This window comes from Pundamilia nyererei, unplaced genomic scaffold, assembly GCF_000239375.1.
Source record: "Pundamilia nyererei isolate P.nyererei 1_Seehausen unplaced genomic scaffold, PunNye1.0 scaffold00057, whole genome shotgun sequence".
Lineage (NCBI taxonomy): Eukaryota > Metazoa > Chordata > Actinopteri > Cichliformes > Cichlidae > Pundamilia > Pundamilia nyererei.
This window is the reverse complement of record NW_005187458.1, coordinates 2,214,408-2,230,875: the sequence shown is the minus strand read 5'-3', so window position 1 is coordinate 2,230,875 and position 16,468 is coordinate 2,214,408. Positions and strand designations below refer to the sequence as shown.

Here is a 16,468-nt window from a genome sequence, read left to right as displayed (position 1 = left end):
GCAAGGAGAGATGAGTCCTCCGTCACAGATGGTGTGGTCAGTGAAGATGGTCACCTGCATCTTCAAGGTCATTGGATCTCCAACCCACATCCACTGCCACTGTACGGGGATGTTGGGACAATGTTAAAGACTTTCTTCAGGCACTTATATTTGAATCACCTAAATCTATGACAGTCATTTTGAAAGTAATGCCAGGACCTTCACATCCTTAAAGTATTACAAGCTTGTGTGTTTAAATGCAAAACAAATGTGGTGTTAGAGCTACAGACTACACTGAACATTAGATAGATAGACAGAAATTGAAACTAGGACTTTGTTTCATTATACGGTTATTAAAGCTTTAAATTGTGTAACAAATAAATATGAAATTTACATTTGGTAATATTTAAAATAAAATTCAATAACACAGGCTACTATAGCGGCAGTATACTTGCTTGTTGTTCAGCAGAACAGTGTCCAGTATGTTGGCTGATATACTTTTTTGCGTTTGAAAATAAAAGTTGGGCTGATTTTAACTACATTACGAGAAGTGTTTTTAATTATTCTTACAGTGTTTATATCTGAGTGTTGTTGAACTAGAAATCTCTTAAACTCAAGGAATATAAAAAGCAATGTGATTTTAGTTGCATTCAGTTTGTATGTAGACAAATTAAAAATAGTAACTTACCACAATTCTTTTTTTCAGAAGTTTTTTTTTTTTTAAATATAATTGATCTTGAAATGTTTGTCATTGACCAAACATTTACTATTGTTCAGAAAATCCAATCCAAGATATTCTTAGTGCTGTGTACTCACAATGAAGAAGCTGTCCTAAGTTGGTGATCTTAAGTACGCTTATTTCTTTTTTGAGGCAACGAGCTTGCATTTTTTTTTAAAACTCTGTAAGAACTAATTATGACCAATGTACTCATAATTAATAAGTTGCCCTAACTTGGTTATTTTAAATAAGCTTTTTGTATGTTTTTCTTTCTTTTTTTCTTTTTTTTTTTTTAGGCAACAAGTTTGCATATTTGATTGAATTTTTAAGTTTTGTGAACTAATTAGATTTTACAGTCTATCCACTCCAATGTTGAAAAGATGGTGCAGAAAGCTGCATCTGGTCAGGGAAGAGTTGGACAGATTTGTAAAAAAGAAGTGGCTGCAGTGGACAGGTGCAAGGATATCGATGGTTACACCATGTGCAATACAGAGGATGTAGGTTGTGTCACAAGATGGTCGATCAATTTGTTTCACTAACTCAACCACACAAGACATTTTGTAGAGGGTATAGGAGCTGTGGAAGCTAGCCTGTAAACAACTGTAATCTGCACATTTTGTTTAAAAGAAACAAAAGAAAACAAAAATACTCCTCCGTACTGTAACGCTCGCCCACATTTGTAACAAAAAATAGACCTGCAATAGAAACGTATTTAGAAGCATGCATGTGAGTAAAAAGTACGACAACATAAAGCCCACGCAGAGCCCAGTGTTTCAACAGAAAGCCTGGTAACACAACAGAAGCAGTGATGATAATGTCACATGTTAACGTTGGCTTGACGTCTGTCTACACTGTGCACTACAAAGGGCAAAGAGGAGACGACACATTGAGCTCAGCTGGAGTGAAAACTTTTTTCTAGCTGTAATGACCATTAAAACCTTCAGTGGGTAAAGCTGGCAGGAGCCCGTCATCAAAGAACCTGATCAACAAACTCCAATGTAAAGAAAAGCAAACCCTGTAGCTGCTCCATCCACGGCTCTTTGTTCTACACAGCAACAAATCTACAGTTAAGCTACAGACGTACGGCTACATTAAAATATGCAGATGAACTGTTCACTTAGTCTGATACCACGTTTAGATTAGGCTGCAACTGCAACACCTGAGTCTAAAGGGGGCCATGAGGTGAACTAGACAGTATTTATTTGAAGCTTTTGTAACATTATTTTTCAGATTTAAAGTGAAATATTATAAAATATTGTGTTAATGAAATTGTTTTAATATTTAAAAATATAAAATGAAAAGCTTGTTTTCACCACAGACTAATAAAAATGTTGTGGATCATGAGCCACTGGCCTGGGGCTGTTACGTTGCACCAAATGATTACTGACATTAATTATTAACATGTGCAGCATCATAACGTTTGTGTTCAGCAGGACAAAATCTTCAGAATGTGCATATGCTCACTTTTCTTCACCGCTGCTACCACATGCTCCTTTAAAGGCTTAAAGACACAAACTCACTCAATCATTTTGCACATGTAAACATGCAGACACACACCTGCACAAAGTCACATACTCATAAACACATACCTAATCTATGTCATCCAGCAGATGCAACACTGTCAGAACCTTTTCCCACTGTTAACGTAAGAGGCAGTTTTATTTTATGTATTATGTTGCATGTATACCTTATATCATTTGACATTACAGTACTTTAGATCATTTATCTATTTTTGCATTTAAGAAAATGTTTTCTTTAAAAAACTACATTAGTTTTTTGACAGATGTCGTATTTAGTTAAACTTTAAAACAATGCAATTTACCTTTTTCTCATTTTTGCTCAATTTTCTCTTTCTAAACTAAATAATCTTTCCTAAAAAATTTTCTGAAACCATAAAGTGAGTTATGCTGAGATCACACTTGGTCATTAGGTCATCTCGTTTAATCATGTGCTCTTCCTGCATTCATAAAATTGGGCCAGCATGTCTGAGAATATGTTTTGTTTCAGGAGCTGAAGGAGAAGAAACAGACTGAAGAGACAGAGAATGGAGAAGACTCTGCTGCCAATGGCAAAAATGTAAGAACAGCTCCTGTTAACGCCTCTCGCACCTTTTAGGACGTGGATAGTCCTTGTGTGTTACTGGTGACCAACATAAATCTGTCTCACCGTGTCAGGAAAAGGAAAATGGTGAGGAAGACAATGAGGTAGAGGAGGATGAGGAGGATGTGGGCGACGAAGAGGAGGAGGATAGAGAAGGTAGGTTTTTTTTATGTCATGCTGAGCAAAGAGGTGATGAAACAGAACAACAACAGAACATGTCAATCAATATAATGCAGAGGTGAGAGGAAAAAGCAGACGTGGCGTTGTTTTTACTGTTGGGGTCATTTTAGGAGTTTGGATTTTTGTAACACCTCCCAACATTTTTGAATGTTTTTGAGCTCAACAAACATCAGCAAACACAGATGCTTGTGTGCAGCTTGTCCCACAGTGTGTTGCTAGCTAAAGGTTCAGCTGCTGTATTACACAGGGAGAGAAAAGAAAGAGAGCTAACTTCACTCCGAGATGGAGAAAGATATGAAAGAGGAAAGGTTAGATTTAAAGGTAAGGACTGCTCAGCGGTGTTTGATAAACTGGAAATTTTCAGTCCTCATGTTTGTAAATCAGATATTGGGTCTGTAATTTACTGGTCAACCACGTCCCTACCCTCACCCACAGTCACAAGCTGTAGTGACCAAAAGAATGAGATCACAGATCCTCACCCTATCTCTAAGAGAGATAGGGTGAGGATTCAACCTTTTCTGTGTCACACAAAGACACGATGGTTGGAACCAAAGATCTCAAATTTGGACTCATCAGACCAAAGCAGAGATTTCCACTGGTGTAATGGCCATTCCTTCTTGTTTTTGGCCCATACAGATCTCTTCTGCTTGTTGCTTTTCCTGAGTGGTGGTTTTGTAGCAGCTATTTGGCCATAAAGGCCTGATACCTGCAGTCTCTCTATCTGGGCTCTAATATGAGGTGCTTGCAATTTCTGAGGCTGGTGACTCAGAAATATATACCCTCAGCAGCAGAGGTGACTCTTGGTCTTCCTTTCCTGGGGAGGTTCTCATGGAAGCCAGTTTAGTCATAGTGCTTGATAGTTTTACGGCTGCACTTGGGGACAGATTCAAAGTTTTAGCAATTTTCCAGATTGACTGACCTTTAGTTCTTAAAGCAACGATGGACTGTTGTTTCTCTGTACTTAGCGGATTGGTTCATGCCATAATATGAAGTAGTCAAATAGGGCTCTCAGCTGTGTAGCAAGCTAACTTCTGCACAACACAACTGATGGTCCCAACCCCATTAAGGAGGCAAGAAATTCCACAAATGAATCCTGACAAGGCACAGCTGTGAGGTGAAAACCATTTCAGGTGACTACATCGTGAAGCTTATTGAGAGAAGGTCAAGGGTTTGCTACATATCCAAATTATGAATCATACACACGATGGATAACTACACATAAGACCAATTATTCATGTAAGTAGATAGAAACTTGTCTGCATTATTTATTGATAGAGTTTGACAAGACATCTGTTTAGAAGTCACAGCAGTCACAGTGTGATCCAGGTGGGGTGAAGAACACTGAACTGAAGCCTCGATTTGTTCTACTGTTTCATTCTAACTAGCTTTATCTTTTTGTATTCAGGTGACGAGGAGGACGATGAAGAAGATGACATTGATGGACCGAGGGGGAAGAGAGCAGCTGATGACGATGATGACGACGATGTGAGGATGTGTCCAGCTTACAGGAGCAGCTTTTTATGCTAAAAACAGCAAGAACAGTTAGGGTTACAGCAGATCAGTCACACTGAAGGGCTTCAGTGTTATTTATCCTGAACCCAGATTTGATATTCAAAATATCATATATTTGAAACTTTAGCTCAGTTTTCTGTATAGTTTCAAATTATAAAAACCCTACAGATTTACAGTGCATAATCCAACAGTTATCTAAGATTCCTTTAAATAATAATTATAATAATAATAATGATAATAAAAACATAAAACAATGTCCTGTTTAACACGTATCTGGATGGATGTTATCTTTACCTGAAACGTTTTTTAGTGAGGGATAGAAAAGTTCAGTGCAGGTCTTTGAAATATGTTTTGTTAACCTGCTGGCAAACATTCATTTTTACTTGTGAAAAGGGGGATAACAAAACATCAATAGCGGTGTTGTATTTTTGTGCAGCATCACCTCTAACCTCGATCTTCTCGGTTTTCAGGATGAGGTTGAAAGCAAGAAGCAGAAGACAGATCAGTAGTGTCTGCAGCGCCCACTCTGCACGGAGGACGACACTGTTGAAAGACAGCCAGCAAACCTTCTACACCTCAGTCCTCCTTTCGTAACAAAAATGTGTTTAAAAAGAAAATTTGTTTGTATTTTTATTTACATTTTATATTTTTGTAAATATTGTAAGGAGTTTGGCCATTTTGCAAAAGTGGGTATACAGTGGTGCTCTGAAGACTTTTAGATCCACGTTCAACATCAACCATCCATACTCGGTCTCGACCAACAACCAGCCTGTCATTCCAACAGCGCACACACACACACACACGTACTGCAACTACCTTTTTTCTGTTTTTCTAAGACGTATAGGATGCTAGAAGTTGTGTGTTGACCTGTAGTTGCATGGGAGTGTTAAAATAACTCGGCTCTTCCCCCAGTGCTGGGGATATATTAGTGGTAGTTACTATGAGATTCCAAAGTCGTAGTTTCTCTTGTCCATGTGTCTCTATCTGTGTGTCTGTCATGGCCAGATTATCATTTTTTTTAAATGTCTGTGCAATTTGGTTGAATAATAAATTCATTTGATTTTGTTTTTAGATTTGGACTGATTCTTCTTTAATTAAAAAAGAAGTTTGGACAACCAGGAAGTCGCAAAACACTCCTTCTGGTTGTGCTCATGACATGAAAGCTGGTATATTAAGTGTTATTATTTTGGTAATTTATTAATAAGCCAGGCTGCTGAGCATTTAAAAAAATATCAGAGTAGCTAGCCTCAAAAGTCAGGAAACACACCTCCAGGACATCCATCCTTCACTGCTGACCAACACATGACCCCAATGGTCCTGCAGAAGAAGGGTGGCTGAGCCTCAAAGTAGAGCTGCTGCTCCTCCACACTGAAACAAACCAGTTGAGGTGTTCAGGATATCTGACAAGGATGCTTCCCTGGTTGAAGACCCAGAGCACTTGGCTGGTCTGAGAACATCTTGGTGTCCCCCCAAATCTTGGAGGAGGTGGCTGGGGAGATGGAATCTATCCCACTATGGATGGCGCAGCTCTCATTCCTAGAAATCTGAACAAATGTATCAAATTCCCAAAAACATGACTATCCAGAGCTGGGACCAGGAAGTAGAGTTGCAGTCTTACACACCTCTCTGCAGATTCTCGTTTTCTGTCATCCTCCACAAACCGCATCCCCATAGAGACTCTCTGCTCTCAGACCATCAAAATCAATGATTTACTAGAAGCTCTGTTTTAGCACTATGATCATTTTAAACATGAGGCTGGATGTTAAGACCTTTTACCCCCAATCAGATGTGATGTCAGGGGGACTTGATCTCTCTCTGTCCCACCTTTCTCGACAGTGTTGTCAGCCTCCTAGTAGACAAACCTATCTTATCATTTTCAAAATTCTGACCACCTTCTTATCATATTCACAAGATTTTCAGAACACTTGGCTTCTAACCTTGACCAAGGTCTCTATGGAATCAATCGAAAGTCTTTCTCAAGTTATTGTGTTCATAAACTTGGATGTCAACATTACACGCGGTCCTGGCAGGGTGACAACAATACCTATCAGTCTTTTACAGCTGAAGGGTAAAAATGACTATATTGGACATATCAGCTATGTTTTTATAAATGAATTTACACTGAAAGGTGTTTTCTGTTATGTAACTGTGATTAATGAGGGAAAAAGAACTGATCTGACAACATGACCGAAAAGTGGACCTAAAACCTTTCAAATGGACTGTAGTGTGTATAGACGTTCTATAAACTCTATGCAGAGCTCAGATAAACAGCACTTTTTAGTTTTCATACTTTTAGTGGGCTGTACTTAATATGTTACGAAAGTCACACCAGTCACAATTAGCCAAACAACTTTATTTGGAGAAGTGCTGCCTGCAGAATAGCGAACAATATAAATCCTATTCTGACTCGCATCCATGGAAAAAAGAAAAACAGATCAATGGTTTTATTTTATTACCCTTAACATCTTCAAAAAGCAGTCTGCACCATTTTTCATAGATGTGTGAAAAAATGTAAAAAAAGATTGCATTTAAACGTCTTGATCACGGTGGTGGTGCTCTCCTCCAAACATGGTCACAAATCACGTTGGTATGCGGCTGCGCAGATACTCCATCAGTGCATCTGTTCCTTTGGCCACAATTGCTGCTCTGGGTGTGCGGAAAGGATTTCCCTCCAGACTCAGACACCTGAGGAACAACACCAAATTCAACTCATTTCGTGAGGAATTTATTGTACATCTTACAGGAATTTACACAGTTTCCAAACTCGGCTGCGATTTTAAGTAGATGCACTTATGGTATAGAGGTGGGAATCAGCAGACAGCCCATGATATGATATTATCACGATACTTCACTCATGGCACGATATTATTGCCATTTAGCATTTTGTGACATGCTGACAGAAGCATATATTGTCATTTATAACTTCAAATTCTGTCCTCAATGATAAACGTTGTCAGCATCTGTTTTATCCAGCAGGATAAAGTGATCTCACTTAAAAAAATAAAATAAATAATGAGTAAGGTCCTTACCTGAGGCTGGTACACAGGCCCAGTTCAGGAGGGATGTTGAGCAGGTCATTGTTTGCCAGATCTAGTGTTGACAGATGAGTCAATTTCATCAGGCGACTAGGATCCACCTCACACACCTGGTTATTAGCAAGCAATATAGTCTCCAGAGAAAGGGTCTCATACAGGACGTCAGGGAAGGATTTGAACCTGTGAGCAACAGAAATACACCGAGTACACAAACACAGGTCAGACAGGCCAACTTACTGAACCACTGTACATGTGCTCCATTACCTACGGTTTATGAGCCACAAAGCGAGGAGGCTGTACTCCGTGACAACAACGTGAAGCGATTTGTAGCTAAGACCATGACGATAACATTTTTCTTATTAGTTTCATGAGAGCAGAGGATCATTGTTTGGTCTGTGATTAACTTCATTTTCAATGCACAGCATCATATTCTGAGGTCCAAACTGTACAACATACTGTAGGCAGGAATCAACATGTCAGCTGACATCCCTTGTGGAATCAGATCGAGTAAGACAACAGTGGATGCTTCATGCTAAGCTGCTAAGGGCAGAGGTTTAGATCACATCCCACTGAGTTCCATCTTTCCATCCTGCACACTCTTCTTTATTTAGTGCTTAGATGTGGTGCTCAGAAAGGTCAGTCAAGGGAAGGTCTTGCAATGGATCACAAGCTGTATATGGAACATCACAACACACAACATTACAAGCTAACAGCACTGAAGTGCTTTATGGAGTAATGTGCAAGCCATGTCAGGATCGCCTCAGAGCTGATCAGACATCAAGGAGGAATCCAAGTAAGGCGCTGGGACTGCTGTGGCTGCTCCCTCGAGCAGCTGCGTATGTGTGTGCGGGGTGTGTTGAAAAATGCTGGATGATGGGGCTGCAATGTGGAGTTAAGTTACCTGTTGTAAACGAGGATAATGGAACGTAGTTTAGTTAAGTTCTGCATTTCAGACGGTAAATCACTCAGCTGATTATTCCTAAAACAAACGAAAGAAACAAATACAGCATAAAATATTAACACCTGACCCTTCCCTTTTCAGAGGTTTCATACATCTTACTGACTAGTACTAAAAACAACACCCATTATTATGTAATGTCAGATTATAGCTTAATTTAAACAGGACAGGACGGGAGACTCCAGAGCTAAAATTTTGGCAGTGGTTTGCAATGATGTGGTGTCTGATTTGGAAAGGCAAAAATAAAACAAAAGCAAAAGAACACACAAACACACATGAATGATGCGGTGGATTTCTGTCCTTTCTGTACTTTGGACTCAAAATTTGCATATTATATAATAAATGGGAGCTTCCTGAAATAGATTCTGTCCATATCCGAGTGTCGGCTGTGTCTGCGTACCGGAGATCGATGTGTGTAAGCTGGAGTAACTTGCAGATGTCAGGTGAACAGCTGATCAGTCTATTGAAACCCAGATTGACTTCTGACAGCGAAGATTGGAATTCCACCAGCCTGCAGACAGAAGTGTGATTAGCCTGCAATCATCTGCATTAAAATGGCTTTTTGTTGGGGCTTTACCGTCTGTCACACAGTGATGCTCTGTGTGTGAAAGAAAGAGAGCGAGGGAGTGTGCGTGTACCTGGGAGGAACTGAAGTCAGCTGGTTTTTGCTGAAGTTAACTGTGGCAATGCTCTGACCAGCTGCACCATCAAACAGCTCCTCTGGGATACTCCCTGCTTGCTTGTCACTGGTCACAAACACATTCACATTGGAGTATTTAGCGTAAATATACTGTAATAACCAATAATTATTAGGCATGGGAATTGATAAGAATTTAGCAATTCCATTGTCTCGATCCCTTGTCCACTTGATTAACTATTCATTCTCGCATCGATTGCTATTGGCTCTACTTTGTGAGCTACCACCATAACTAAACTGCATATCACAGACTTTACATTCTGCAAATTCATTGCATGATGTGGTCAAATGTTTGTGCATGTTGGGGGTATTTCTCCTCTTTGTTGGGATCAGTGTTGGGTCATTACTCCAAAACAGTAATTATTACACAGAAGATTAAAAGTAATGGCGTACGTTACTTAATTACTCCCACGAGTCAGTCATTTGTTACGCTACTCGTTACAGTCTAAGGAGCTTGCAAAGAAAAGCATCTGGACTTCTTTAAGTTGCTTGAAGACGTTTCACCTCTCATCCGAGACGCTTCTTCAGTTCTAAGGTCAAATGGTGGAGAGTCCCAGATATAAACCTAGTAATGTAAAGTAATGTAACTACTCGTTACATTACTTTTGTGTTTCTCCATAAAATGACCTGTAATCACCATTTAACACTATAAGCCTGAGGCTAAAGTCCCACACACCAACACAAACCCCTATCCGGATGAAGACACATATGAGCTTTCTCTTAGTATTTAGGTATGAAGACAAATCCAACAGCACAAAGCAAAGACAAAAACCAGCACAAAGAGCCTGGTGAGTATAGTTTTCTGATTCCCTGACGGAGTACATGCACATTCCTGTGGAAATGCAGAAACCAGTCTATATAACTAACCTGTATGCCAACAGCTTGAGAGTTTTAATGTCATGCACATTGACCCTGGCCTGGCTGGGTAACATCATAGCTGTATCTCCTCCATCTGTTTTGTCAGGCTCCTCTACAAAAAACAGACAAAAGATCATGTAAGGACAGCAGAATCTGTAGATTTGCACCCAGGACAAGAAGAACTAAAGCATTGATAGCAATACCATCACACTACTAAGCATTATTAAGGTTTTAGTAAGGTGTTAGCACCTTCATTTATATAGCATAACTACTAGTTAGTATCCCATTACATATACAGGTAGGGCAAAAAACCACTTTACCTTTAACTCTTCCTCTCAAATACTTCAGAAGCTCACTGGTTCCTTTCTGTAAGAAAAGACAACGTTTCTCCAGATTCTCTGAATATTTTCTTGATATTATGTACTGCAGATAATGAATTACTCAAAGATAATAATATTTAATGTGATTTAAAAGTCTTTTAGTTTTTAAATTTAAAGAACATTCCAACTTTTCTGGAATTCACGTTGTATTACAACTTCTCCATATAATCTTGTAAATGTAGATTTCAGTGTTTTTACATATTCAGCTGCCACGTTTCCTTTCTCTCTTCCTTTCCTCTGTTTTACCATGCATACTCTGTATTTGAGTCCTCATGTGTCACCTACAGAGAGGATGTCTCTCCTGATTCCTCGCAGAGGGTTTCCCTCCAACAGCAGCACGTTCAGATTGGGCAGCAGGCTGAGTGACGCTGGAAGGCTGACAGGACACAAAATATTATTTGTATGAAAATCTACCTGCTAGGATTTACTCTGAAAAGGTGGACACTTTTCAGATATAACATCAAGAAATACTTGAAATAAAGAAAACGAGAATAAAATACAAATTAGGCATTAATTCAGACTAATGGCACTAGAAACTTGATGCAGCTGCTCTCAGTGTAGAGCAGTGATTATATTTCCTTCCAGCTGAATTCAGTCGCATCCTGGCTGCTTGCAGGTATAAAAGGTTTACTGAGCAGTGTGTCATCATACTGAAAGCTTACCTGGTAATGTCATTGTTGGTGAGGTCAAGGCGCGTTAGCGTACTCAGTAAAGTGATCTCTTCAGGGACTATTTTGATCTTGTTGTTTCTGAGTTCCAGAAGAGAGATGGCTGTCAGGCAGGATAGCTGCTCCGTCTGCAACTGCTCAATTTGGTTGTTCCCCACATATAACTCCTACACACACACACACACAGACACACACACACGCACACACGCACACACACAGTTACATCTTTCTGCACTGCCAGAGTAATGGATGCACAGAAGCATGTCTCAGACACAATACAGAGCGCAGAGCGATTTGGTCATTGCTCTAATACCGTCAGCTTCACTCACACCACAAAGGAGTTTTAATTCCTGGAACATCATTTTGCTGTTAATACCTTGAGTGCAGGTGCGGGGAGCTTTGGGAGGAAGCGGAGCTTGTTATGTCTAAGGTAAAGCTGCTCCAGAGCGAGCATCTCCGATAGGCTTTCAGGAATCTCAGTCAGCTGATTGTCACTGCAGTCCAGCAGCTTAACATCTGCCAAATTAAACCAGAGTTCAAAAAAGCCAGAAAAAGTAACACAACTTTCAGCTGCTGACATGCCCATCTTATTACAGGGCCTTAGTGTATGTCAAAGAAATAACTTGTTGTCCCTCCACCCACATCTTGGGGAATTATTGGCCAGCTTGTAGCAAACATAAAAATACAGAGAGAGCTGCCCAAAATAAAGCTCAAGCTGTACTACTGTGACCTATTCATTCACGAGTTTGTCTTATATTAATATTTTCTGTTGTGTGGAACATTATGGCAGACATAAAATGACACTATTGTGTTATCCAGAAATAAATACAAAGATTTAAACACAGAACCTTGCTATAAGGTGTCCGTGCTGATTACTGCACCATTGTTCTACCTGAGGGGTAAAAGAACCCCAAACAAACAAATAAAATGCCAGTGAATTTACAAGAAGGAAACAAGAGGAGGAGCCATGATGCTGTTGCAGCTTTGCTGGATATTCATTCAAAATCCACCCGGCACGACCACAAAAATCGGCATAGATGCCGTCGTTTATTTTTCAGGAGGACAATGAAAATTAAAAAACAAAAGGCTCTGCATGAACTATTGTTGCTGTTTCTTTTAATGCAACTGATCTGAACATCGAAGTCTGCCATAGTTGTGAATGTGAGCATCAAACATTATCTCTGTCACACTCCCTCTAGTCACTTGCTTGTACTTTCTAATATGAGCGCCGGTGGGAGCAAATATCAGCTAAATTCAGCTAAATGAAAAACGCAAACTGTCCTGTACATATACGCTTTTAATATTAACTTTAAACGAGTTGCTATAATAGTTAATAGTTTGTGGGGATGGGTTAATTGGAAACACTAAATTGCCCATAGGTGGGAATGCGGGAGTGAATGTGAGCGCTAATGGTTGTGCCTGCGACAGACTGGCGACCTGTCCAGGGTGTACCCTGCCTCTCGCCCTAAGACAGCTGGGGTAGGCTCCAGCACAGCAGCTGATCCTCATCTTTTAGATAAGCACCAATTCTCCAACAGTAAACAAAATCAATTCTGTTATATCTGAATATGCACAGAGTTATGTTATTATTCAATAAAACAACATTAGCTAACAATAGCTATGGTCCTTCACTAAACAAAACACCTGCCCAGTTCTCTACCGTTTCTCCTCAAACCACAAATACATTTGTCACCGGTGGCTGTTTTTTCTCCTGATCCTCGTCTGTTTCTGGTCATCTTGATGTCTATCAGACTATTAATTATAAGGCTGTGGTCATATGCATACATAGATGTTTATACTTTAGTGCATATTTTATGTCAAATCTATATTATTGCATTATTGCAAACATCTATTCGGTGTGGTCTAGGGCTGCCACGATTAGTCGACTAGTCACGATTATGTCGACTATTAAAATCGTCGACGACTAATTTAATAGTCGACGCATCGTTTGAAGCTTTGTAAGATCACAAAGGACGCAGGAATGAGTAGTAGGATTTAAGAGTGTAATAACGGACTGAAACAGAAGATGGCAGCACTGCATGTACAAGGATGCCAGCTGCCGTTAAACCCCGAAGAAGAAGAAGCTGTGTCCCAGAATTCATAGCGCAGCCCAGCGCAGTTGTCAACAATGGCGGCAGCTAGTTAGTTTTAACTTTACTCTTATTATTCTTTCTGGGTCACAAAATAAACGTTTAACATATTTTCAGGCGAGAATGTAGCTGTGTAAACCTCAAATATCTGCTCAGTTTATCAAGACACCACATATTTTCAAAAGCGCTCCGACGTTTTCGGAGACGTCTGTTACCCACTAGCTCGTTAGCTAGGCGGGGGCAAGGCTAACTAGAGCCGTGAGAACACCGGACTCCTGGCAAATCGTTTTCAAACCCACCGCCGTCTTTCGCTAGTCAGGTTAAACATATATATAAGTCACTTAGATAACTTAAAAATTTTATTGTTTGGCTTTCTTTAGTATTTTATTTGTTCCTGAGTAAATCGGTTTGGCTGAGATTAAAGTTATAGTTTTTGCACAGCTAAAACTGTCAAGCAGACAGCTGATTATCAGAAGTGTGAGACGCTGGAGAATATACTCCGGTGTCCTGTTATATTTTAGAAAGCAAGGAGTTTATTAAACTTCACCGAAACAATCTGCAAATTTCATTAAAAATTAATAAATTACCATCTTGTCTTTATTTTTAGTTAGCACAAACACTTCAAGCTGTAAGCTAATGATAGTTATATAAGACCAGATGCTGCTGGTGCAATAAGCTGTACGTCCAATGGATGATGATCTGATTAGTCGACTAATCGCAAAAATAATCGGTGACTAGTCGACTATCAAAATAATCGTTTGTGGCAGCCCTAGTGTGGTCGCCAACCTGCGAGCTGCTTTTGAAGAAAATAAATGGATGGAATAATTTGTTACGCCGGAACAAACGCTTTCTCGTTCACAACTTATTTGTAAGCACTTCTGCAACTCTTACTTGTGAGCCGGGCTAGGCTGTCTGGGAGCCCGCTAAGCTGGTTGTGACACAGGTTCACTTTCTGTAAACTGACGAGACACCCGAAACTGGAGGGCAGGCTCTTCAGCTGGTTGCTGGACGCGTCCTTTAATCGTTCAACAGGATGGACAGAAATTGACCATCATTCCATTTCAGTCTTTCATTCCACTTTGTTTTAATTGGGAAATAAATGGATTATCAATGCATTTCCAATACAGCAGAGAGAGGAAGACACACTAGAGTGCATGCATTATGCATTAGTTACCAGCTCTGTGAGGTTCGCGAGCTGTCCCAGATCCTCTGGCAGGTTCTCCAGCAGATTCTGCTGCAGTGTGAGGCTACGGAGGTTCTTTAGAGTACACATCTCAACTGGCAGAGAGTCTAACTGATTATGACTGGCCACACAGAACAAAAACACAACAGATCACTAGTTATTGCCAACTTAAGAATGATATTCCCACTTTTCTTCACTGCAGCCACCGCATGCTTCTTAAAGGACTGCAGACACAAGCCCTCTCTTTCACTTGCACACTTAAATGCATGTAAATACATCATTTGTTTTTTGACAGCTGTTTAATGCACTTAAATTATTAAAGTACTGCAATTTCTAAAATAGAAATCAATGAAGACCTCATTTATGAAAGACCTGCAGTGTCTTCTCTTTTGAATATTTATTATTGCTCATTAATAAGGCACAAGTATTTCTTATGCAGTGAACTGGTGGAATAATCAATAGGACACTCTATTACTAAAATGACTGATAGCTCCAGCAAATTCTGTATTTAGTCTTCATTTTCTGTTTTGCTCGTCTCTCTTTTGTACTGTTGTACGTATGATGATGAAGAGTTGAACTAAACATTAAAGAGCTCAAACAAAGAAAACTAGGTTTTGTTCTCCAATGACTAATATATTGTTTTGAAGTTTGGAGTTGATCAAACAGAAACTAAAGCTTTTTCTTAACTCGTGTGACTTTGACCTTTGACCTTGAAGGATTACATCATAAAATGGTGTGTTTTAGCTTTATCCATATGATTGAAGCAGACGTGGCTGAAATCTTTGGCTTCCATAAGCTGTACAAACTTGAGAGTTTTAGATCTTTTGTGACATCTTGAAAAAATAAAGTGTACAGCTCTTTCCTGCACTTTGACACGACATATGACTTGATATGGTTTCTTTAAATGTTTTTTAGTTCGCCTTAGCCAACCTAAGTATTCATGTTACCCAAGGCCTAGTCTGCTACTGTGAAGTTTGAAAACAATACATAACTAATTGTGGGTAATGAAAGTTTTTACTGATTTTCATATTTGGTGCAACCAAACCTGATTTTCATCAAAACTAAATGAGCTTGAGCTGTTATCGACCATCACAGAGAATTTGAAGCTGACATCTTGGAAACTGGACTGTGGACAAACTAACAGAACCGATTACAAACTCCCTCTGTGGTTCCGGTGGACACAAGACTGGCCAGCAGACCGGGTATACTGCACAGTCTGTACACGGCCTCCAGCCACAAACACACTCTACAGGGAGATTGCTTTTGCGCTAACCCACTGAACCATAGTCCAGACTGTGGTTGAGTACCAGAGTTCAGGCTGGGCTGTAAAATAAAAGGTGGTCATACCACATACTGACTTTCAAACACATTACTCCTTACATACTGTATTTCCATGTGTATCTGCACATTTCAATAAAACCGCTACATCTATTTTCCTGGCAAAATGTAAACAAACTGGGGTGGCTGTTGCACAGTATTGTAACATAAGATATTTTATTGGAGTATTATGAGTGTGCACAAACTTTTTCAGATTTCTCTTTTCCATTAGGATTATGGACTTATGGTGTGTGTGAGTGTGTGTGTGTGTGTGTGTGTGTACCTGAGTCGCAGCTGTTGAAGATTCTGCAGTTCTCCCAAAGCACTGGGTAAACTACTCAACTGGTTGTCATGTAGCTGCCAAAACAAAAGTTGACATTTTTTGTTTATTAGCTGGATTTCAAGTCATAATTTTCACAGGTGAAAACAGAAACTGCATTTCCTCTAATCAGCACTTGAGGCTAGTTTTAAATTCTGAGACAATTGCCCATACAGTCCCGTTTACAGCCTGGTACAATAAAACAGTTTTGATCTTTGCTGGTAGCTTTCAGACACTGTATCACAAGTAGTTAGAAAGCACTAAGTATAGAGACAGTGCTTGTGAGCATTGGTGTGATTGGGTGAATGTGGCATGTTGTATAGAGTGCTTTGAGTGCTCTGGGAGAGTAGAAAAGCGCTACATAAGAATCAGTCCATGTACCATTTAAAAACAGAAATATATGTTGGAAACATTTTTAGATTAAAAATGATTCCATGTCAAATTCTAATCAGCTTTTGTTCAACATAGTTTTAC

General features: G+C 39.6%; 2 protein-coding genes across 5 annotated transcripts in view; one reads left to right on the top strand and one right to left on the bottom strand.

Moving 5' to 3' along the window:
- ptmaa (prothymosin alpha a) overlaps positions 1-5,523 on the top strand; it is a 10,982-nt gene extending 5,459 nt beyond the window's left edge. For 2 of the 3 annotated variants that reach the window (XM_013911176.1, XM_013911175.1), the window contains 5 exons: positions 1-67; positions 2,705-2,773; positions 2,872-2,953; positions 4,383-4,462; positions 4,960-5,523. In XM_013911176.1, the coding sequence (XP_013766630.1) occupies positions 1-67; positions 2,705-2,773; positions 2,872-2,953; positions 4,383-4,462; positions 4,960-4,998 (337 nt within the window). In that variant the 3' untranslated portion in view covers positions 4,999-5,523. The remainder of the gene's footprint in view (positions 68-2,704; positions 2,774-2,871; positions 2,954-4,382; positions 4,463-4,959) is intronic. The other variant, XM_013911177.1, reaches the window with a different exon arrangement.
- A 1,304-nt stretch (positions 5,524-6,827) lies between these two features.
- lrrc40 (leucine rich repeat containing 40) overlaps positions 6,828-16,468 on the bottom strand; it is an 11,762-nt gene continuing 2,121 nt past the window's right edge. Inside the window, exons 3-15 of one of the 2 annotated variants that reach the window (XM_005734256.1) lie at positions 15,959-16,032; positions 14,350-14,479; positions 14,067-14,190; positions 11,462-11,601; positions 11,080-11,252; positions 10,703-10,793; positions 10,358-10,403; positions 10,047-10,149; positions 9,121-9,228; positions 8,883-8,993; positions 8,426-8,503; positions 7,519-7,704; positions 6,828-7,174 (exon numbers count right to left, since the gene is read on the bottom strand). In XM_005734256.1, the coding sequence (XP_005734313.1) occupies positions 7,069-7,174; positions 7,519-7,704; positions 8,426-8,503; positions 8,883-8,993; positions 9,121-9,228; positions 10,047-10,149; positions 10,358-10,403; positions 10,703-10,793; positions 11,080-11,252; positions 11,462-11,601; positions 14,067-14,190; positions 14,350-14,479; positions 15,959-16,032 (1,470 nt within the window). In that variant the 3' untranslated portion in view covers positions 6,828-7,068. The other variant, XM_013911137.1, reaches the window with a different exon arrangement.